General features: G+C 43.4%; 2 protein-coding genes across 2 annotated transcripts in view; one reads left to right on the top strand and one right to left on the bottom strand.

Annotated features, from left to right (window-relative positions):
* GTF3C3 (general transcription factor IIIC subunit 3) overlaps positions 1-8,400 on the bottom strand; it is a 28,032-nt gene extending 19,632 nt beyond the window's left edge. The window contains exons 1-6 of the mRNA XM_035136563.3: positions 8,189-8,400; positions 6,103-6,208; positions 4,481-4,668; positions 3,496-3,619; positions 1,654-1,845; positions 424-589 (exon numbers count right to left, since the gene is read on the bottom strand). Coding sequence (XP_034992454.2) covers positions 424-589; positions 1,654-1,845; positions 3,496-3,619; positions 4,481-4,668; positions 6,103-6,208; positions 8,189-8,290 — 878 coding nt within the window. The 5' untranslated portion in view covers positions 8,291-8,400. The remainder of the gene's footprint in view (positions 1-423; positions 590-1,653; positions 1,846-3,495; positions 3,620-4,480; positions 4,669-6,102; positions 6,209-8,188) is intronic.
* A 2,570-nt stretch (positions 8,401-10,970) lies between these two features.
* Positions 10,971-23,354, top strand: LOC132593035 (maestro heat-like repeat-containing protein family member 7). Its single transcript, XM_088653032.1, has 13 exons — positions 10,971-11,100; positions 11,944-12,083; positions 13,297-13,428; positions 14,646-14,725; positions 15,190-15,295; positions 16,697-16,792; positions 17,904-18,008; positions 18,998-19,133; positions 20,232-20,326; positions 20,682-20,834; positions 20,950-21,046; positions 21,807-21,950; positions 22,719-23,354. The coding sequence occupies exons 2-12, from the start codon at positions 12,066-12,068 to the stop codon at positions 21,860-21,862; spliced, it is 1,074 nt and encodes a 357-aa protein (XP_088509158.1). The 5' UTR covers positions 10,971-11,100; positions 11,944-12,065; the 3' UTR covers positions 21,863-21,950; positions 22,719-23,354.
* Positions 23,355-23,671: the final 317 nt, after the last annotated feature.

The raw sequence follows: 23,671 nt of genomic DNA, 5'->3' as shown, positions 1-23,671 counted from the left end.
TTCTATATAAAGCCATCTCCCTTAAAGCTCATTTCTATAAAACTGTCCCCACGCCAAAGGATCAGGGCATGGTTTTAGGGCACACAGCCCAGTCAGCTAAGCCGGCCCAACTCTGGTCACAGTGCCTGGCTGAGAGACAATCAGGGAATCTCATGTAATCCTCGGGTTCCATTGTGCGATATATCTGACATGTAAATAATAAAGAGAATCATTCTGCTCTAACACCCTTGCACCCTCTTGTCATTTATACATTATCAAATGCTATTTTCTTCCTTAACCTCTTTCCTGCCTTCCTGGTGTGTCTCAATCCCAAAAACTGGGGTCGCCCTTGTTTGCCTCAAGGAACACAAACATTCTTGGGACAGCAGCAGCGATGCAACATTTCGCCTCGGCACGCTGTAAAATGTTTGACTAAACGCTTACTTTGCCATATCCCTAGCCAGATGCATAAAGCGATCCCCATCGAAAGGAGTTAGAAGATTTAAAATGCGTCTGTAGCCATCCATCGCCAGTTTATGTTCTCCCAGCTGCTCATAGAGGCTCGATCGCTCCCACAAGTAACGCACATTGGTAGGGTCATACTTCAGAGCTATAAAAATAAGAAGAGGCATTATTATACAGTATTCAATAATGTTATAATAATGATAATACCAAAGCAACAAAACAATAGTTATAACAACAATAACAACAAGCACCCTGCCATGACAAACAGGCACAAGATCAGATTTTTACAGCCCGAAGAATCTGTTTTCATTATACACTAAGTGGAAACACCAATTTTCAGAAGTGCTATATCTCTGTGTATCAAATGCTGTGGAGCTCACAAAGGCACCTGGACTTGTCTCCATTGGAAACAGAATTCTAGGTTTGGCAGACAGATTTGTCTGATCCAGCAAAAGACGCTCTTAGGCTCCAGTGCAATTTATGGCAGGTGGTTTTTCTTTCTCACACACGTAATATTGCATCTCTTTGCATCACTGTAATCATCTTTCTCGCAGTATTTTTTTATTTAAAAAATAGAAATAAAGGTTTATAGAAGACTGCTGACCCACTAGAACACGGTCAAGTTTATTTTTTAAAATAATTTTGATTAAAGATTTTCTTGATTTACAAAAGTACGTGCATTGTCTCCTATTTCAGGTTTTAGAGTCTTTTCTACAGATCAGTTATATTTGTTGTGAGACATTATTGTTGCATACAGTATAACGTTGGGGAAGATTCTTGAAAATATGAAGTTGCTATCAAGGATTAGCTCTCATGGGTCATTTTATCAGAACACCAAGAGGAATGATTTGATGATAAGTCTTGTTACTTCTTAGCTAAACCAGCTAAGCTGTTAAATTAGCTTGCATATAAATACATTGGGTGTGGTTTACCCCTTGGAAAAGGACTTGCTTGTGAGACATGGCTCCCCACCCCACCCCACTTGTGCTTTCCCCCCAAACACAGACACACAACCCGAAATCTGATTCCAGAGGGATTGGGAGAATCATCCAAAGTCTGCCAGTGAAAATGGGTTCAACAATACTGCCAACAACCAAATTCTAGCAGCTAATAAACTTACTGTTGTAAGTAATGCAAAACAATCAATAGATAGGAGAAAAGAAAATGCAACTAAAGGATGTTCTATTTCTTAAAAATCCATTACTTTACCTTTTCCATAGCAGAAGATAGCCTGCTTAATATTGTCCTGTTCAAGAGACATTTCAGCTAGCCTAACCCACTCTTCAGTGTCGCTGGGGTTTAAGTGAGCAGCAATCAATTCAAACTGCAACGATTTCTCCATGTCTCCTTGGTCTTCATAAATCATGGCAAGAGTTGAGAATGGTTCATAAGCAAGAGGCGCTGCTCAGATCAAAAACAGAAACACGTTAACATTTTAAAGAAACTCATCTCTCTGTATAACATTAGCACATACAACCAGGGCTGAGCATATTCTGCCATAGCTCAAGCATTCCTTGTCTACTAATTTGTTTCTCAATGTGATTCAACGTGCTGGTCTTCACCTGTAAGCCAAGGTGTGAGACTCAGAAAGTATCGGAAGGTATTAAACAGGCATCCCCAAACTTCGGCCTCCAGATGTTTTGGACTACAATTCCCATCATCCCTGACCACTGGTCCTCTTAGCTAGGGATCATGGGAGTTGTAGGCCAAAACATCTGAAGGGCCACAGTTTGGGGATGCCTGGTCTTATATATACCTGCCAAATTGTTAAGATTATCACCTGAGGAGTTAAGTGCTGTTACACTCAGGTGCTGTTTTGCAGCCTTTCCTCTTCTGGATGCCCAGCCTTGACAGAAAGTGGTAAATTACCTGTGGTGACTATTTCCCAATTCTGTTTGCTTACATTATTATATCTTCTTCTTTTTTGCACCAGATGAAAATATTTTGTTTACCTTATCTCAGAGCAACATTTGAATTTGCTGCTTTGTGCTTCCTTTTGAAATGTTTTAAAGTTATCGGTTTCTTCAGATTTTGTTTAGATTGTGATATTGTTTCAAATAAGTGTTGTTAACTACCTGAAGACCATATGGTTGAAAGGTCGGATAAAGATGTTTTTAATAATAAGTAGTTCCCAGGTGGGCCTACTGATTGGTGCATTATAAGATGGCAAGACAACCTAAGTCAGTTCCTGTTTCTTATCCTATATGACTGAAGAACATACATAAGAAGAAATCTGTGTAGTCAATTTAAAAAATTGTAAGGTTGTGCAGAACCCCCCCCCAAAAAAAAACATGCACACACACCAACCAGAGGTTTTAAACTCAGTTTCTTCTTAAGGCAATCTCTGGGAAAGGTATCCAATTAAATATAGGAAGCTATAGTCAGAAAAAAAAATTGAAAATCCTAGATTATCTATAGGTGCTCACAGCATGCTACTGACGATCTCCTTGGATCCTAACCAATATAATTAGTTACAGGTAGGTAGCCGTGTTGGTCTGAGTCGAAGCAAAATAAAAAAATTCCTTCAGTAGCACCTTAAAGACCAACTAAGTTTTTATTTTGGTATGAGCTTTCGTGTGCATGCACACTTCGTCAGATACACTGAAACACTGATTCACTGAAACACTCAGTGATTCTGTTTCAGTGTATCTGACGAAGTGTGCATGCACATGCAAGCTCATACCAAAATAAAAACTTAGTTGGTCTTTAAGGTGCTACTGAATGAATCAATATGATTAGGTAAGCCAATACAATATATGCTAAACAAAGAAAGGTGCTCAATCACAGTACAGTAGTACCTTGGTTTACAAACATAATCCGAACATGTTCTGCTTCCAAGGCAAAGTTCACAAACCGAAACACCTACTTCCAGGTTTGCAGCGTTCTTAATCCAAGTTGTTCATAAACTAAGCTGTTCTTAAACCAAGTTACCACTGTATCTCATATACATTGCACTTTCTATATTAAATTTATTTCATTGGTCCTTTCAAGTTGTCGCCAGTTCAAAAACATCACTCAACACACACAATCACACACACCAAATCACAATACCTTGTCTTATGATTTCCATGCACATCAGAATGGCTTCTTCATGCTCCCCTCGAGCAAACCTGATGTTCGCTTCACCCATGAGGCCTCTAAGGGCACGGGGCAATTTACTGCGAGGACGTTTTTCCTAGTAAAAAAATTAACAGCTGTTTATTTCAATAAGGCCACTAGACACTAGAGTTCAGCATGCATTATGCTGCAACTTGCAATGGTATGTAAGTTATTCTTTTCCTAATAGGAATGGCACAAGAACCAAGAGTATCCCTTAAATTGATTAAATTCTGGTATTTTGGTCTGACGCCATAAATTACTCAGAAAATGAAACAAAAATTTAGGGTGATTCTCCCCGCCACCAGCCCCACCTTAATCAGACTCCTGCAATCAGCATTCAGTTCTTAAATCGTGAACATATCAGGCTCAGGAGAGATGTTATAGGCCTATGATAAAATCTCCACTGGGAAATTAATATTAGATACTGTGGCCTGACCACACCTGAGTCATACGCAACAATTAGTAACTTCAGAAAAAAAATGAGAATTCCCCTCAGAATACGCAACAAATTCAATGGAGCTGAAATGACTATCAGAATACAGTGGTACCTCTACTTACAAATAACTCTACTTACGAATGTTTCTACTTATGAATGGGGCTCTGTCCGCCATCTTGAATGCGGTTTAGATAGGATTTTTTCTACTTACGAATTTTTAGATAGGGTTGCTCTGACTTACGATTTTTTTCTCCCAATGCATTCCTATGGGATTCGACTCACAAATTGTTTCGACTTACAAATGTGCATTCGGAACGCATTAAATTCGTAAGTAGAGGTACCACTGTACATGTTCAGTAGGACAAAAATATATACAACAGTTGTATGAGAAGCCCCCTTTCATCTCTTGAGGACATTTCTCACTGAAAGTGTAACTTTCTCCACTGCATTTCAGCAATAGCAAAGTCCCCTAGAGAGGTTCTTCAGTCTTAAAACACTTGCCTTCATCATTTTCTTCGTCTCTCTGTTAAGCACCATCTCCAGGGCAAAAACATCTCCTGCTGTAGGCTGTTCAGAGGTCTCTTCGTCTTCATCCTCTTCTTCCTCATCCTCTTCTTCCTCTTCATTCTCTCCCATCATAGAAGCAAAAACTCGATGGACGGATTTACTGACTCCATCCGATGTCTCTTCTGGTTGGGAGAGAGAAAGGGTTACAATGTTCTCCAAGGAGAAACAGTGCAAGATTACCTCCTCCTCTCAGCAATCTTTCCCTATTTAAAAGCATTTTCTTGTATTGTTTTTAAAAAGTTGTACAAATTGACTGCAACTGACACTTCCTGCAATCTGCTGCCATCAATTCCACAGACTCATGGGAGCTATTGGAAGTGCCTGTATTTGGGGAAATTGCCACATTGCATTTGTGTGTAGGTCTTCAACTACCACGCCAGGACTAGGAATATGGGTAGTAGTTGGGAAGGAATTGCTCCCTTTGCTTGAAAAATATTGTTTGTATACAGCCTGAGCCATTAAGACCTTTTCAATAATTACAGTGGGATCCGTAGGCCCACCGATATATTTTCTAAGTCTGTGAAAATAATGGAGAAGCCAATTACTAGAAACAGTGATTGACCCAACAAATATCTATTTCATGAAACGTACCGTACTTTTCAGTGTATAAGACTAGGGTGTTTTTTTTTACTGAAAAATTATGTTTAAAATACGGGGTCGTCTTATACAAGGGTAGTGCCTAGGGGGGACGTGGGATTGGTTGATGCCGCGAGCCGGAGATGGTCTGCAGCATGTGTCTGCAGCGAGGGGCAGGCAATAGGCTGCTTCTGCCGGCGAGGTGACAGACGTTAGGAGGCGCGTGTTAGTGTCAGCCAGGCAGGTGATTTTTGGCAATCCCCACCCCCCAAAAAAGCTCAACAAATCTCTGCAATCTTCAGCAAAAAAAGCTCAACAACTCCAGGTAATCTCTCCCCATTTTCTTAATTTTTAGTCCCCAAAAATAGGGGGCGTATTATACATGGAAAAGTACAGTAGCATGATCTTTTGCGATTCAATCTCCAAACAATCTGGTTCTATGGATCATTTTGGCTATAGTCAATAACAAGTAACACCTTCTTCACCAGTAGCTGAAGACAACTTGGCACCTGAAAGCAAGCCTAAGAAGACCTACCCCCACTCCAGTCTTATAAGAAAATCAGTGAATAGTCTGGAAGCATCAAATGCTGTGGCGTTGTTGGTTAAGGGTTCACGCAGAAGTATTCTCTACTACACACTGAACAGCAGAGATTGAACCTGGGTCCTTTTGTATACAAAGCATGTACCAGCAAACATTGTTTCTCTCACACAAATCATTATAGGGAAGCCAAGAACAAACCTTGACTTTGGATCATGATTTGCTTGGAGATAAATAAACCATAAGCACTGACTGGTACATTAGTCTAAGCAAGCTGCTCCTTGGTTTGTTTTCCTGCTTGCCTGAAAAGGAGAAGCAAAGCGGGAGAGCTTGCACCCAGACTAATTTGCTTAACAATGCTTAATGTTACACCTAAAAGCTACCACTGAGTGGGTATGGCATCTTTAAATCTTTCGAGTTAAATATTTCGTTTAACATGTACCTTCTGCTTCATTGTGACCCTGAGGTCCAATAGATGGTCCTTGTGCAGATGTAGAAGGAGCATCCGGATCGTCTACATTTTCTTCAGTAAGTGCAGTTTCTCCGTCCTGTAAAAATCAGCAAAATGTGATGAAGAGAAAATATGAACTTTATAACATTACTGTCAATATGGAATGCAGTTCCAAAACAATTTACCTGCACGGGTGATGGGACTGATTTTGGGCAATTAGACTTTGGTTTGCTGTTGTACAATTGAATCAGGGACTGTTATTCAAAATTAAACTGAAACTCGTTTATCAAAGGTTTACATTGCACACACTGGAATAAATTGTTCCATTAAAATTGTGAACAAAAATTTGTAGTGAACTACTTCCTGGAAATATATATGGGTAAGACAAACACATTCCCCTTTTCCACCTCTTTCATGGTATAGTTGCTGGGGGGGGGGTTGCTCCCCAAAATAAATCATATAAGCTCACCTATCACTAGTCTTTAAAACGGTTGTATGAATGTAGCCCTACAAATTGTTAAACACACATTATTCTACTCCACTGTATAGCATTAAAAACTTGTACGCTCAGTGCTTTTCTTCTGGGGGGACGCAGAGGGACGCATACCCCTAAACATTTTGTGAATCCAAGTTTGGCCCCATTGAGGGGCAGTATTTCAACATGAGAAGGAAAATGAAAGTACCCCTATTTTTTTTAGAAAAAAGCACTGTGTACACTAGTCTAGCTAGTTGCCTAAACCCATGTGAAAAAAATAACATGAGACTTGCCACACAAGACAAAACCCATATGCTTGAGATCCAGTCCATTATCTTGGATACACACATAAATTAGTAAGCATCTTGCCTCCCCTCTTAACCAAAAGTTTTTGATCCCAGAATACTATATTTGCTTCTGGATAGTGTGTTGTGTATTTTGTCTTTTCAGCATATTGAATGATTGCTATTCATATGTATCTCTGTATGGGGAATATCTAGTTACTTTTCATTCCTGCCCCTGCAAGCAGACCGGTTCAACTACCACTTTTCATCTACTTTAAAAATTACAACTACATTGACCACTTATGCTGGGGAAAACTGGAGGCTCATTTTCTGCTAGACTCAGTTGCAACAAACAAAACAGCACAATCCATTACCCCATGTATTGCACTTAATACAAAGCATCATAAACAGTGCCTTTTTTCAAGGTTTCCCTACTATTCAGTTACATTATCCTAAAAAGCCAGGACTCAACAGCTATCATTTTGCTTGCAGTCAGATAAATAAGGTACTTCAAATTAAATCACCCAATTGGGGTGGGTAGCTGGGCAAAAAGCAGGTGGTTGTAATCAAGTCACTTAATGCAATCAGAGCTGTGAGTGAGTGTATTTTTCTAATCCTTTCAATGTGTGTTCCTAGCAGATGAAGTGGGATTTGAAAACCACTCTGTAATTGCCAGTATAAAAACAGGAGTCATTATCCCAAAGTACAAGTGTGCAACTTTGTATCTGTAATGCAGATAATTTTAAAAAATTATGACGGGTACAATGCATTTAGGACCCAGGTGGCGCTGTGGTTAAACCACTGAGCCTAGGGCTTGCTGATCAGAAGGTCGGCGGTTCGAATCCCTGTGACGGGGTGAGCTCCCGTTGCTTGGTCCCAGCTCCTGCCAACCTAGCAGTTCGAAAGCACGTCAAAATGCAAGTAGATAAATAGGAACCGCTACAGCGGGAAGGTAAACGGCGTTTCCATGTGTTGCTCTGGTTTGCCAGAAGCGACTTTGTCATGCTGGCCACATGACCTGGAAGCTATACGCCGGCTCCCTCGGCCAATAATGCGAGATGAGCGCGCAACCCCAGAGTCAGTCACGACTGGACCTAATGGTCAGGGGTCCCTTTACCTTTACCTTACAATGCATTTCAGGCACACTGCAAAAATACACTTGTTTTAACTTGGTTCAGCTATCCTTCTGAAAATGAAAATGTTCAGGGAGGGGACTCGGGGATAGAAGCGAGGAGTCCATCCCGCCAAAAAAAGAGAAAACCACCCCAACCAAAACACGAGAAGAGAGCGCTATGAAGGTAATGGACCCAAATCTCACCTTCCTTTCTCGGCTTTTGCGCTCTTCCCTGCGCCTCTCAAACTCCTCGAATGAGATTTTCCCTTCCAGGTACTCGATAAGTTCGGGACTGAACCCCGACATTTTTGCAGCTGGGGCGGGGGAAGCAACAAATCCAGAAAACCTTGTTTCTGCAAAGAGCGAGTAGGCTGGAAGGAGGTATTAATGCGAAGGACCAAACGGTCCGGCACTTAAAATAGTCCGGGCTGAAACAAGGAAGAACGCCGGAAGCGTGGAGGACGGCGGCGACTGTCCGCGCATGCGCTGCTACTGCACGTGAAGGCTGTCGTTTCACGCAGTTCTGTAAACCTGCGCTAGAAAGAGAGAAAAGGCAACTTTTCTCTGCCCTGGGAGGATAGGAACGTCAGTAGCATATCGTGATCAACGTTTATATTACTGAAGCTTGATGTTGGGAAGAGAATGGCCACCTTTTTCCCCTGGGCAGAAATGACCTGACCTGGGCAGAAATGTCACACGCCACGGTTTCGTTTATATAAAATATGCAAGGATTTATGTTATGCAAAATGAATCATGGAAAGAGAAGGAGAGTAGCTGGGGAAACCCAGCCAGATGGGCGGGTATTAATAAACAACAACAACAACAACAACAACAACAACAACAACAACAACAACATTTTAAGGTTGCTTAAATGAAAGTTCTAAAATGTAAAACAGAAAATTTAATTAAAAATTGTACAGTACAACCAAGCACAGAGGTGTATCTAGGAGTTGTTTTGGCGTCTTGTCCCGTGTGTGTGTGTGTGTGTGTGTGTGTGTGTGTCTTTTTCACAGGAACTTGAAGGAGCCTAGTGGGGGCCATGACCATTATAAGAGAACAAGGGTTTGTGGTGAGTTTCAGCACCTCTCTTTTCTATAAAACAAGAACTGGTAACAACTGTATTAGAACTGGCTACTTTTTACACAGCCCAAGTCCTCGAAGCATCTGGAGTGAAGGCAAAAAAATTGAGCATACCTTTGTGCCACAGTGCAAGGCCAGGAAGCTTCTCCCACGCAATGGAGTCAACTTCTAGGGATCAAGGGGGCTTCACACCTCCCATAAAATATTTGAGGGGCTGCCCCCCCCAAAAAAAAAGTTGATGGGCACTGCCATTCAAATGGTGTGCATGCATGGTGTCATGTGATCATGACCTCCCACCCCCCACCTCAATATTTTATTCAAGTTGGCACCCCTGCTCTCATTTTAAGAGTTGTGTCACCACACACAAAATTTCATGGAATTGTAAAACTCAACAATTTGGCTTGTGCTTGCGGAGAAGCAGTGCTCTATTTGCAGACTTCTCGGGGTACGAACGGCACCCTGGAACGGATCGTGTCTGCAACTAGAGGTACCACTGTAAATAAATAAATAAATAAATAAAAGTGCCAGGGGGTAAGTGTGGGTAGTTATAACAAAAATCTGGTTTATTTTTTATTTTATTTTATTTTTATTTTTTTGGTCCTCTTGGCAAAATTGACATACAGGATTTGACCTGCCTGTTTGCTCGTATGACTTACACTCTTACCTAGCTAGCCACCACACAGGAAATAAAGTCACTAAAGACAGTGTTGCTTTTGCAGAGGTTAGTAACAAAAGCACGGGACAGGTGGTACATTGAGGAGGAGATGTATTTTCATGTGCACCTGCCGTGCATAGCTTTGTGTTTGTTTCTGTGTGTAGTTGATGTGCTCTTACTGTTATCTCAAGGAAGATGTATCACAGAGGAGTCATTTCTGTTTTCTGAGCGACACACACAGCAATACAACAACACTTGGGGGGAAAAACAGGGCTGTGGTTGTTTGTGAGGGACACTAAATTCCTGTAAGAAATGGCCGGAAGTGTGGTTGTGGGCACCAGGGAGAAAGACAGAAAGTGCTGCACGACACATATGTAGTACATAAATGTCTTAAAGTAAGAGTCTTATATAAATTAATGTAATGTCAGAGGAACAATGGCCGCGGTTGCTAGGTTGCTAAGGTCATTGTGACACACCCTGCACAGCAATGCCTCATGAGCATGTCAGGTGAGCAAAGGTGATTTGGCAGGGGAGAAGTTTCACGCTCTTGTTGGCCTTTTGTGACCACTTCTAACCTTTCTATATTGAGACAGAGTGTGTGTGTGTGTGACTGAGTGTGTGAGGGAGGGAAATGTAAGTTGGATTTCTTAGCTGATTCTGCCTTCTGCTTCCAGCTTTGTCTAGTGCTGTCTGAGGGGAGCTCCTTTCTCCCCAGGCAATGCAGGTTCTGTGCACAGCACAGCATAGCTAGCGATAGCAAATAGTCAATAACCATGAGTACCACCACAGTGTCTTCCAGATATCCTTAGACTCCAACTCCCATCATCCCCAGCCAGCACAACCAGGGATTATGGGAGTTGTAGTCCAACAATGTATTAGCTTCCCCCTGCCCTGATCTAGACCTTCAAGCACTTCCTTCACAAAGATAGCCATTATTATTTGCCTATGATAGCAAGCACATGTGGTCCCATTTCAGTCCAGGCGTGTCGAGCAGGAGGATAGTGCCAGCCCTATCTTCTCCCACTCTGTTTTAGGCTGTCAAAGCTGCAGAAGCTGTTTTCAAAGAGCGACTCCAAACAAAATCTGGGGAAAGGAGGAAGTGGCAGCCAAGATGCTGAAGCTTCATCGAAAGCCAAGCCCTGGGACCGGAGGTTTGAACATTTCTGTAGCAATAAGGAAAGCAGTGTGGGCAAAGTTGGGTTCTCTTCCCTTCCCAAGCTGAAACAGTTCCATCTGTCCAGGAGAAAGAAATCTATCTCGCTGAGCAATTGGGATAAATTAAGCACGTTCTGGAGCTGCTGCGGAACCCAAAAGGTCTGGTCCCAAGAATGTAAGATTCTGGAAACTAAGCAAGAGACAAGGAGCTTGTCCACTGTTTTAGGTGAGGAGGTGCCCAGGGTTCTTGAGAGGGATTCTGCACGGGAGGAGAGGGTTGGAGGAGAAATGGAATTACCTAATTCACACTTTCTGAAACAATATGTGAACTGGAACACAACCATCTTTTGAAATTCACACTGAATTTTGCAGCAAAGTGTATAAAAATGCACGTACTAGGATAAAATGTGTATACAAATGTATATATTAGTGGAGATAAGATACAAGTTACTATTGGAGATAAGATACAAGTTACTATTGTGTTGCAGTAACTTGCTTTAAAAATATGTGTCTAAAGTCATATCTTGATTGTCGCCTTGGAACTTGTACGTTTTAGCTCCCAAGCGATCGAAAACCAGAAGTGAGGGTTCCGATTTTCAAACGATTTTCGGAAGCTGAACATCTGGTGCGGCTTCTGCAGCTTCTGATTGGCTGCAGGATGCTCCTGCAGCCAATCGGAAGCCGCGTCTTGGTTTTCAAACAGTTCCGGAACTCAAATGGACTCCCAAAAAAGCATTCTGTTCAAGAACCAAGGTACGACTGTATTAGGATAAATTTGCACTATAATGTTAATGAATTTCCCTGAGGACTTAGAAAAAAAATGCAAACTGGTGTGGAAATTTGGGGAACTGAATTTAGAATTGGAAAAATGAGAAGCTGAGAGAAACTGAAATGGATTCACCCATCCCTAAGGTGGGCAAGGTGGAGGATTTTATGAAGATGCCAGAGGCTCAGGGTGTTGTCAAGAATGTGCAAATTATTAAACAAGAAGAAGCTAAATCTCTCTTTCAAGAAGGTAGGAGATACTAATACACCTTCCTGTTCTCTGTTTACCCCTCTCATTTCCTAGATTCAGCCTCAACAAGCCTCAACCACTTATCCACCTCCACTGTCTTTTCATCTACTTCCGGGTCAGATGTGAATGACAGCATTGAACTAGATGGTGATGCCGTCAACATCATCCTCAAGCGCATGGAGGAGGCAGACAAGGTACAAAACCCCTCAGCACATGATGCTTCCTGCACATGGTACTTCTATAGTACTACTAATGTGCTTGCTTGGGAAACGTGATTCTACAGATGTCTGAAGCCTATTTCTGTCTTCACGCAGTGAGTTATTCACAAACAGCAGCTGCTTGGGAGAATTAAGTTGGATGCTAGTAGCCAGGCCGTTGTCAGGTCTGGTAGAGCTGGCCCAGAAACAAGCGCGTTTTGGCTAAATGAACACAAACACATCACCAGTAATGTAGAGTCTTGGGCAGGCATAGGCAAACTCAGCCCTCCAGATGTTTTGGGACTACAACTCCCACTATCCTGTTAGCCACTATCCGTAGCTAACAGGACCAGTGGTCAGGGATGATGGGAATTGTAGTCCCAAAACATCTGGGGGGCCAAGTTTGCCCATGCCTGGTCTTGGGTCTCGGTAGTGGAGCATGTGCACAAGGTTCCTGGGAAAGAAAACGGAGCCGAGATCTGAGGACTTAACCAGGAAAGGAGTACTTGCGAAAAAGAAATAGTATACAATATTACATTCCCCTTACTGAAGGTTCTCCCAGAAGGGAAGGAATGAAACAGCCACACCCAGAGAGGATGAGAATAGGGGGTTTGGGTGAGAAGTGACCAGAAATATTGGGCAGGAGGGAGGGCGAGTGAAAGAGAGAGCTTTTCCCTAGCCCTGAGTTTGCCAAGATGCACAGAGGGACAGGGGCAGGCTTAGACCATGTGGGAAGGTCAGGAGTCCCAGGCAGAGTAGGGCGTTCACCATGCAGGAGAAAATAAATCTCACCACAGTAGGAGTTCCACTGGGCAGAAACATAGGAAGATACCGGCCCGGCCCACCCATAAGCCAAGATGAGGTGACTGCCTCAGGTGGCAGGATCCACAGGGGTAGCAGATCTGCCCTCCCAAGTAATGCACCGTGACACAGACTTATTTTCTTTCTCGTGGATGGTTGTGTAGCTATAATCATAAAAAAGGAATGAGCTGTTTTTGCTACAAGGTGGAAACGTGAGATCCCAGAGTTACCCTCTTTTGAGCTCATCACTTTTCTAGCTCTGTAGTGTCTCTGAGCAGTTGTGAAATAGGCGGGTTAATTCTGCGGTTCAGTTCTCATTCCGAGCCAACCAGGAAGGGTGCCTAGGACATTTCAAAAAAGGTTCGATAATGCCCTCTCCTAACAGCCCCGGTTCTCTCTCAACATACAGAGCAAACAGGATGAGAACGGGGACATCAGTTTCCTCAGCGCCATCTCCGCTTTATGCATAGCTACACAGCATAAACGACGGAACAAACTGAAACTTCTGTACACCAAAGACAATTTAACAGAGGCTGTCGTGGTAAGTGAGGTGCGGCATCAGAAATCCAGTAAGCTAGCCAGCGGATGAGAGGCACGAGGTCTGGATTTGGGGTTAGTTCTGTGGAAATAAACCTGGCCAGTGCGGAAGGACTATGAAACCACTTGGAATAGGGTCACTAAATCCACTTGAAAACACCCCACCCTACGAGCATGCAGTTGTAATTCCTTACCCAAGGTGTTATGCAGAGGACCCCCTTGCTAAGCTTCCTTGGGACTTCCTTGTCTCTCTATTTGTATTTGTCTCTGTGTCTGAAACCCATGTTTCAGCAACAAGTCCTTCAGGGGTAATAGGTGGCTGGGGAAAATTGAGTTGGCAGCTTAGGAAACCTCTCCTCTGTGCAGCTCTTGGCTCTATTCCTGACAGAGGACAAGACAGTTTATCGGCATGGCAGAGCTGGCCCAGTCTTTGTTTGGACAGTGAAGCATTGCCCTCAAGTTCTGAAGGTGGGAAAACAAAGCTAGCTGAGACTTCAGGACTTAATTCCCCAAAAGAAGCTTCTATTCAAAGAAGAACAAGACAAAGCACGGCCATGTTTCTGAACACCATCCCAGAAAGGAGGGGTGGAAAATGAAGGGTGGGTGGGGGACAAAATGATGTGTGTGAGAGAGGGTTGGGGCGGGGGTTGCTGTACACTATTTCCTTTTGCTTCTAAGTTGCCTTGAGAATAATTTGATGGAAAGATGGGGTATAAGTTATTAAAATAAAATTGAAAAGGGGGAGCCTACAGTGACTCTAAGGCTATTCAGCAGCATTCCTGCATTGATGAAGAGGGGGAGGGAGATGAAAGATCAGATGATTGAAAATGAGAAACAGAGAGAGTTTCTATATCCTTAAGTCTACTAAGATTCATACAGGAAAGCAGGGAAATGAGGAATTCTCGACAGCAGGCTTAGATCCAGGCAGGAGATTTTTTCCGGGAAAGGAGGTGGAGATTCTAGGGACCTTCTTTGTAAAGGGTGCATCTGATGTTTTATGGGTGCTTTGGGTAAATGGCCAGAAAGGAATGCAGTTTTTTGCTTGCCTGTTGGACTAATACAGAACGTGAGACAAGACAGAGGTGCGGGGACAAAATGGGAGCATGCTGGTAATGGGCTCGTGAATGAGAAAGTGCTTAGACGAAACCATTTGGGATGAAAGTGCCCCATTGAAATCTGTGGTTATTCACCTGCTCTCTTTGGGCCCTTGGTCTCTTCCAGGTGGTGATGGAGAAACTCCCGGTTCACTCTGTGCCCACATCAGTTCTACCGTGCTGCATGGTGGCCATTTACAACTTGAGGTATGCCTCTTGCAGACCAGGGATTCCTGATCCCACTAAGAAGTGATTAGTGTGTGCGGAGACCATTGTATATGTGATGAAGGAGGGTAGGAAATAATATATATTTTAGGAAAGCAGATGCAACACGGTAAATGGCCCGGGAGAAGCCCAGACAAGCGAATATAATAGGTCAAAGACTTTCGAAACAGAAATGGTTGAAAGAAGAAGTGGGGAGGCCGGTACTCTGAGAGGCTCCAGAGAGGAGCAACTGACTCCCCACACAGATCTTAGAAGACGTTTGTTTTCTCCACACCTTGGGAAATATAGTCTCCAAGCCCAAGGAGGGGAGCCTGTTCTCCTTCCACCCTCAGTGCTCACCCTGGCGTTTGGGATCTGAAGTCTTGTGCTTCTCAAGTCCCAGGAGGAACCAGAATTAGGAAACTCTGGCAGTGAATAATCTAATCCTTTTTCCTCCACCCCACCAGTAAAATCAAGCCTCCACTTGATCCAGAACTGGAGTCGTGTGTCTTGAGGTTGGCTTTGCATGGGGTTTTCACGATGGACATTGGGACCAGGGATGCCACCAAACAGGTAGGCATTGATGGGCCACCCACTTGGATGTCTTTGAAAGAAGATTGGATAAATTCACAGAGGAGAGGGCTGTCAACTGCTGCCAGCCGTGACGGCTGTGCTCTGCCTCCCCAGCTGGAGGCAGCCATGCTGCTAAATACCAACTGCTGGAAAGGGGAAGAGTGTTCTTGTGCTCATATTCTGCTCCCTGGTTTCCCACAGGCAATTGGTTGGCCACAGTGAGTACAAGGATACTGGCCTAGATGGGCCACTGGCCTGATCCAGCAGGTTCTTTTTATGTTCTTATGTAGGCAAATTCTTGTTGAACCCATGAACCATGGGGTTGCCAGCATGGCATTCCCTGGCACCCACACGGTCATCTCCTCGGCCCCTTATTGAAATTAGGCTTGAAAGAAGCATTATATTGTACCCAATAGAATAGGCTGCAGTGTGTGTTGTTCCCACAAGTGTTACTCCTGTTCACGTTTGCACCCACGTGTCCCCCCAGAACTAGTGACCCCTACAGTACTATGTCAAATACATACTTGATTCCTTATCTTATTATTTTTAATAATAATTTTATTAATTTTCTAATTTACATTTTAAAATACTCCTTTAAACAATATTTTTTGTTTGAAATCATTTTTATTTCATTTTACTAATATAATTTTATAACAAAACCAAATACATATCCATATAAAGAGATTACTCTGAATCTCACGACCCCACCCATCCCCTCCATGGGTCCTAATGTCAACATTTTCAACTGCATATTATATCAATCTGTATTTTATATCTGTCCATATTGTCCATAGTATTTGTTATAAGTGAGATTAAAATGCTGCTGATGTTTTCATCTGCTTGCAGTGATCTCCTAAGTAATTTTTTTTTAAAAAAAAAAATATCCCAGTAAATGAATCCTTGTTGTCTTCTTGGTCCCGGAGTTTTCCGGTCAGTTTTGCCATTCCTCTCTGGTAGGGATTCTTTCGTCTTTAAACAATCTTACATCAGTGTATTCCCTTCTCCTCCTTCCGTGGTTCAGTTTGCGTACCGTACGTCCCTGCATATTTTACATAATCCAAACCATTCAGTATTCCAATATTGCATCCATCAAGCTTATTTACACTCTTGAAATAAACATTGTCCAATCTTCTTTAAATTCCTTATCTTATTTGAATCCCTCGTAGTTTGCCCTCGGGGTGCAGTGGGCAAAGTTCTGTGCCCCTCAACAAGGCACAGAGAGACTAGAAAAGAGGGTATTGGTTATAGCTCACATTGCATGTTATCTGTGGAACCACTTCTAGTGAGAGGTTCTCCCTTTGACAGCCAGACCTCAACGGCTCTGGGTTGAAGCCCATTTGCAGGCATGCTTTGTTGGGGAGAAAATCCAACTCTCATGCAGCGATTTCCGTTTTCTTCCAGGCGCTGTATAGAACAACTTATGCAACACTTGAAATCCTGCTCAGGTCATTATTAGCAGAGGACCCGACCACCAAGCATCTGTTGAGGATCTTAAAAGTAAGTACAGTATGTCGAAGAAAATTTGGCGGCAAAGGAAGGCCTGGCAGGGAGATATTGCAAACTAGGCAACAGTTGGTCTGCAAAATCACCTGCCATGCATTATTGTAGGTTTTCCTCCAACTGGCAGAGTTTGAATGCTCTGGAATGCCAGCTATCTCACAACAGTGCTGTTTGGGAAAATATTGTGATTTCTGGGCCCATGAATAAGTGACTGAACCGAGACAGGTTTCAAAACAAAGATGCAGGGGAGAAACTGGGAGACTAGTATCTCCCATTCCAGTCTATTGGGAGGCATTGTTTTATTTCCTGGGCACACAGGGCCACTTATGCACTCACAGAATCAAATGGTGGTAAAGCTTCAGGGTGCAGGTGAGAGGTTATACCAGGCATCCCCCAAACTGCAGCCCTCCAGATGTTTTGGCCTACAACTCCCATGATCCCTAGCTAACAGGACAAGTGGTCGAGGAAGATGGGAATTCTAGTCCAAACATCTGGAGGGCCGAAGTTTGGGGATGCCTGGGTTATACCCTAGCAGAGCTGGCCCTGCCATTAGACAGAGTGAAGTAGCAGCCTCAGGCAGCTGGCTTTGGCTTTCACAGAATGGCAACAAAGTTTGTCATTTCTTATTATTCTATTCTATTTATTTTTATTATTTTATTTTGACAAAGTAATAACCATACATAAATGAGAATAAAAATGTGCACCCCACCACCGAGACCATTCCATTGTAACTATCCGACCTCCCAAAATTTCAACACCCCTTTCCGTTTTAACAGTACAAATTCTACCTCAAACACCCTCAAAACCAAGACTCGAAGCATTGCATGTCCACCACAAATCGCCCAGAGATAAAACAGTAGATCCTGATCTACTTTCTGCCCATTCCTGAACCAAGGCATATCTATGAAGAGGAACAATTCATCTTTGGAGAACTCATGTGTCAGATGCACAACCTTCCATTTTGGTTGGTCCTAAAAACAAAAACAAAAACCCCACTGCCTGCGGATTTTGGTTTATGGATCATTGCTGCTTCCTTTGTTTTGAGCAAAAGGGTTGCATGATACATTGTACCAGTGCAATATTTCTGAGGTGTTTCTTCCTCCGACAGCACATTCATTTTTGGATACACTCGAAATACAAACTGGAGAGAACCCGGGCTATCAAAAGCAGTGCTGCGCTCCTACGTTTTGCTGTCCTTATGCCAGATTTTGATGTAAGTGTGACCTCATATACTGCCCCATTTCGCTCCAGGGAGCAAACATGAGAGCTGGTCTTTGTTGCTACAACTAATTTTTAGATTTATCCCACCCTCCAGAGCTGCTTCATACTGAGAGCTGAATGTTATTTTCAGTATATTAGCCTTACATTTGAGAGGAATAGGAGAGGGGAAAGCCAATAATTGAAGGGGTGGCGGCAGCTAGGAATGGCCTTGTTTGCATGAGACCAGCATGCTCTTCTTGGGTCCCTTTGAGTATCTCACAGGGATGCGGGTGGCACTGGGGTCTAAATCACTGAGCCTCTTGGGCTTGTCAACCAGAAGGTCGGTGGTTCGAATCCCTGCGATGGGGTGAGCTCCCGTTGCTCTGTCCCAGCTCCTGCCAACCTAGCAGTTTGAAAGCACACCAGCGCAAGTTGATAAATAGGTACTGCTCCGGCGGGAAGGTAAATGACGTTTCCTTGCGCTCTGGTTTCCGTCACCGTGTTCCATTGCACCAGAAGCTGTTTAGTCCAGCTGGCCATATAACCCGGAAAGCTGTCTGTAGACAAACACCGGCTCCCTCTACCTGAAAGTGGAGATGGGTGCCTCACCCCATATTCAACTGGACTTATCTGTCCCAGGGGTCCTTTACCTTTTTACCTCTCTGCTCCCATCCACACCACCGAGTTCTTTCTGGCATTCCTAGTTGATAGGTGCATTGGGGTTCCTTTTTTGGCTTGAACTGTGTGAAATTTGCTGTTCTGGCAAAATACATGGAAGGCCCTAAGTCCATCTCCTCAGAATCCCATCCGAAGGACAGAGTGGAGGATATGTTCTCTGGAAGTATGTGTCTAACCTAGTCTGCCCATTTTGGAGATGCAAATTATTATTTTAAGAGTTCCTGAGAAGGGCTTAGATTTCAAGAATAGGCATACCCATTAAAGATAGAGAGGATCTGACAAAGAAGTGGGGACAAAGATCTTGCTGGTTTCCCTTCTTGCTAGGCTACTTGCAAACTCCCAGAACTGGGGCACCATGTGGCAGAGCTGGCAATTTGTATTGGGGACCCCCAACCAGCAGTCAGCCGACATGCCAAGGAGAGTATCTTCCGTCTCTATGAGCTGCTCCTGCACCAGAAAGGCAAGTAAGCTGGAAAAAGATGCAACAGCAGTTCCGTGCTTAAACATTATGGAATACATTAAACATCTTAGTTTTACATGCTAGTGAAATAAGATTAGAACCTCTGGTCTCAGTTCATAGTGTGTTTTCCCATTAATATCAGTCGAGTCTTACGTTGACTCTCTGGTAACGTTGCATTTCCCACAAAGCTGACTCAACTAGCAAGAAAGAGGCTGTTGTCTTGTTCAGTTGTATTTCACAATGCTATATTCTCCCTTTGCCAGTAAGAGAGCCCACCCTTTGAGCAAAGATGGTGGGAGATCAGCATGCAAGACATTCATTTCTTGAGTCTTGCCTCAGAGGCCGATACCAAAATGAGACACGAGGTTGCCAGAGAAATTCCCTTGGAGGGAACTCTCAAGGTGGATCTTACAAACATCTTCATTAAAAGAAAAAAGTGATAGAATATCACCCAAAGGAAACAGAAAGGCCTAAATTCATTTCCATTCGTTCATTTAAATATTTATAATCTTGACCAAATGCACCCAAGGTGGGGAACAAAATGTAAGCACAGTACGTAGTACGTAGTACTCCATCAAAGTACGTAGTTGTGCTCCTGCAGGGTCTTCTGCCTGCACTATAGGACTTCCTCACCTGTGTGCCCCTTAAATCTCTTTCTGGGGGCTTCCCTAATGCTCCAGAGGAGATTGGAGAGGGCACAAGGGGCGTACAGGAAAAAGAGGAGGAAGTCCTGTTGCGCAACAAGACATCCTTGTTCTAATGAGACTACTTTGTTGAATACTGCTCATAAAAATACAATAAAAAATAGAATTTTAAGGAACCAGCTGGACGTTAACATACAACTCCTCCAGTCTAAAAAATGTTTCCAATGTCATCAGAATAAATTATGTCTGAAAAGCCCTAAACCAGAGATGGGGAGCCCGTGGCTCTCCAGATATTGTTAAGAGTCCTATCCCCAGGAACCCCAGCCAGCATGCCCAATGGTCAGTCGCAACATGTAGCTCAACAATACTTGAAGGAGCACAGGTTCCCCATCCCTTCCCCAAACCTTTATGTATGGAACGATAAAGCTTTTAACTGCTGGTGTCTTACTGTCAGGGATACGCATGAATCATGCCGAAGAACTCTGGTCCAGGAAGTACCAAGAGGAGAAGAAGATGCTCTCTTACATAAACATGATGAAAGTTGGAGAGGTAAAGGTGTTCCTTCGATGCTAGAAGTCCCTTTCAATACAAAACCGCTCAAGTGTTTGATAGATTTCTTGCTCCACCTGAGAAATGTGGGTTGCTTTCTTTTACCTTTCTCTGCCTCCAGGAAACACGAGGATCAGCTTAAGGGGTTGTTTGCAGAATTGTGTGAAGAGACATAATTGCAATGCAGTCCTTGACAGTATCATGGGCAGAAGAGACAACATCCTGTCTCAAGGAACTTACAGTCAAAGTTGTGATAATAGAGAGAGAGGGAAGGGAAGGGAAGGGAGAAGCAGGGATCATTTAATGAACATGCAGCAATCCAAAGATTGCTTCATTTTGGTTTCTTTCCTTTTAGGTGTTTGGGACATTCTTCAACGAAGAACAAAGAAGATCCTTTCTAAGAACAGCTTTGTTAGCTATTTATAGTCCGAATCTGAGGGTCAGTGAAGCAGGGATACTCCTTGTTTATTCTATCCTTGGAAATGCAGAAGAACTAATGGATGTGGAGGTGAGTTACTAAATTAAGCTTTCTGTGAAAAAGTATATTATAAAGGACCAGTCTTCTTTCAGGATGGGGAAAAAAAAGACTTCTGACTGTTTTGGGATTCCCCTCACCCCTCCAGGAAAAACAAGTAAAGAAAAAAATATGGCACCAGCTCCACAAATTTCGAGTTTGCAATGAGTTGCCTGTGGCGGTACAAAGTCTCTCTGCATGCAAAGGTAATGTCTATTTCCAGTTACGGAGAACACTACCAAAGATATAGAATAATTACAAGCTGTACTACTATCTACTTATAAAAGACCACTATCCACAGCTTCAACCAGTCTCTTAAGACACAAATTGCCTACATTTATTGTTGTATTGTGTGTGAGCCGGATAGGGGAGGAATTAGATTCGGTGTGCAATTAAAGGCGAATCTATCTAATTCACACTTTTCAAAACAAGATGCGGAACGAAACACAGTTGAAATTCAGTTTCTCCAAATTTTTGCAGTGCCATTTCCTAGCCACGCAATGTGTACAAAAAGGTATGCACTCAGGTAAAATGTGCATAAAAACGCATGCCCACTAACATCAACCCATCACCGATGCGTCCACATTTTAGCACCAATCCCACGGTGGCCATTTGGTTAGAGGTTCGGACTAGAACCAAGGAGAGCCGGGTTCAAATCTCCAGTCAAGTCTGTGGGTGACCTTGGGCCAATCGTTCTCTCTCCACCTAATTTACCCTTTGTGATCTCCTTGAAGGGGTGGGATGATGTTGACGATCTATACGGACCCCTCCCAAACATTTTCCTAAGTCAAATGAAGCTGGTATAATTAAATCTGAATTCTCTTCGTTTCCACTCAGGTGACGTGCTGATGGAGGATCTTGATGATTACGTACAGTTGTAAAACAACCGCCCACATCTCTCCACTTTCTGTCCCCCTCCCCTCTTCCTTTCTCCCTCCCTTTCTTCCTTCCTTATGTTTTCTCCAGGTGGCTATGTGGGGCCAGAGCTTTTGGGTTTCACAGGGTCTCCAGAGCTCGCTTAAAAGGAAAAAACCAAACATTTCCCCTATTCTCCCCGGAGATGGATTTTCTTCCCTATGGACAGATGGAACAGCTTCCTTTTGGGAAGAGGTGAGAGTACGACTTTTCTCTCTCATCTTTTGCTATGCGAGTGTTTCATCCCTTCTGTGGGAGGTCCAAACCTCCAGCTTCCAGGATGGGCATTTGAGAAGCTGTAGCATCTTGGATGCTGCTGCTGCTGCTTCCTACTCCTGGGTCTCGTTTATAGAGTTGCTCTCTGGAAAAAGCCTGATGCACATAGGGGCAAGAACAAAAATCATCCCTTGCTTGCTGGATCCAGGTAGCTCCACCATCCCTCTGGAGAGAAGAGGGGCAGATATCCACTGCTTATGCTCAGTTGGGGCCCAGAGGAGGCTGGTCTATTAGGGCAAGAAAAAGGTAAAGGTAAAGGGACCCCTGACTGTTAGGTCCAGTTGCGGACAACTCTGGGGATGCAGCGCTTATCTCGCTTTACTGAGGGAGCCGGCGTACAGCCTCCGGATCATGTGGCCAGCATGACAAAGCCGCTTCTGGCAAACCAGAGCAGCACACGGAAATGCTGTTTACCTTCCCGCTGGAGCGGTACCTATTTATCTACTTGCACTTGACATGGGAGCTTACCCCGTAGCAGGGATTCAAACTGCTGACCTTCTGATCAGCAAGCCCTAGGCTCTGTGGTTTAGACCACAGCGCCACCCGTGTCCTACATTAGGGCAAGTACGGTCCCACTAATCTCAGTCTGTCCTTAGCCAGCAGCCACCTGCCTGCCTTCTTTTGTACATTTAATCCAATGATCGTACTTCCTGTCAAGCTTACCCCTCCTTTGTGTTGCCACTGTAGGACTACTTATATTGGAGGATGGAGACAAAGCTAGAATCAGCTGGCTCTGCCTCTCGTTGGCTCTGGCGCCACCTACTGTCGGGCTCCTTGCCTTCCGCCCCATCAGTTCCAATGTGGCTTCCAGGCAGCATTTTTCATCACCATGCTGGCAGGGTAAATGTAATCCCACCATCCCTCTGGGAAAGGAGGACACACTTTACTGCTTCTGTCCAGACCACCAGAAGGTGGCCCTCAAGAAATGGCTGGAAGAGACTGGGATACACAGGGCTGAGAAGAGTAAACCAGGACACTGTGTGGGTTTTCCCCTGCTCCTTATTTTCATTGCTTGCCTTGCTGATTAAAGCTGTCATCCCCACCATTCCTGTGTGAGAAGGGAAAGAAAGGGGGCAGAGAACATTTGCTGTTTTTGGCTCGACTGCTGCAAGGAATGAGTAGAAGGAGAAAGCAACAACACAACAGATTTGTTTCCCCTGGAAAAAGAAAGATGGCAAGAAGACATATTTGAAAAGTAACAGGAGATATGGAAACAGATTAACACTAGCGAATACGAGGAAATTTATTTCTTGGGAATGTCAGAGTTTTGAAACTGTTATACTGTCTAAATGCTGATTAAATATTTGTATGCTGTTTTATGAATGTTCCATGTTCATCAACTAGATGCTTTGTTTATGGTGTGCTATAGAAACTTATAAATTAAAAAGTTTAACAATGCTGTTAACACACTTCTTTCCTTTTTGGTGTTTTATTTCCTCATGACACAAAATACCACGTATGAAAAAAAGAAAAGCACCAAAATGCTCCAACACAAAGTACCTGAGCAAAGACTGAAGGCAAAAAATGTACATTATGACACCCAAAAGCACTTGAGCAAAGTAGAAATACAGTTTATAATATTCAGACGACAGCATATGGTCAGTTGAGTGACACTTTTCAAATAAAAACAGTATAATTTA

This window comes from Zootoca vivipara, chromosome 1 (assembly GCF_965207765.1).
Source record: "Zootoca vivipara chromosome 1, rZooViv2.hap1.1, whole genome shotgun sequence".
NCBI lineage: Eukaryota > Metazoa > Chordata > Lepidosauria > Squamata > Lacertidae > Zootoca > Zootoca vivipara.
The sequence above is the reverse complement of the archived record's forward strand: the minus strand, read 5'-3'. Positions and strand labels throughout refer to the sequence as shown.

Excerpts from the sequence above, each read along its gene's own strand:
- LOC132593035 (XM_088653032.1), top strand. Across the intron at positions 14,726-15,189 it reads GTGGCCATTTACAACTTGAG|TAAAATCAAGCCTCCACTTG; the intron begins GTATGCCTCTTG and ends CCACCCCACCAG. Across the intron at positions 15,296-16,696 it reads CCAGGGATGCCACCAAACAG|GCGCTGTATAGAACAACTTA; the intron begins GTAGGCATTGAT and ends GTTTTCTTCCAG.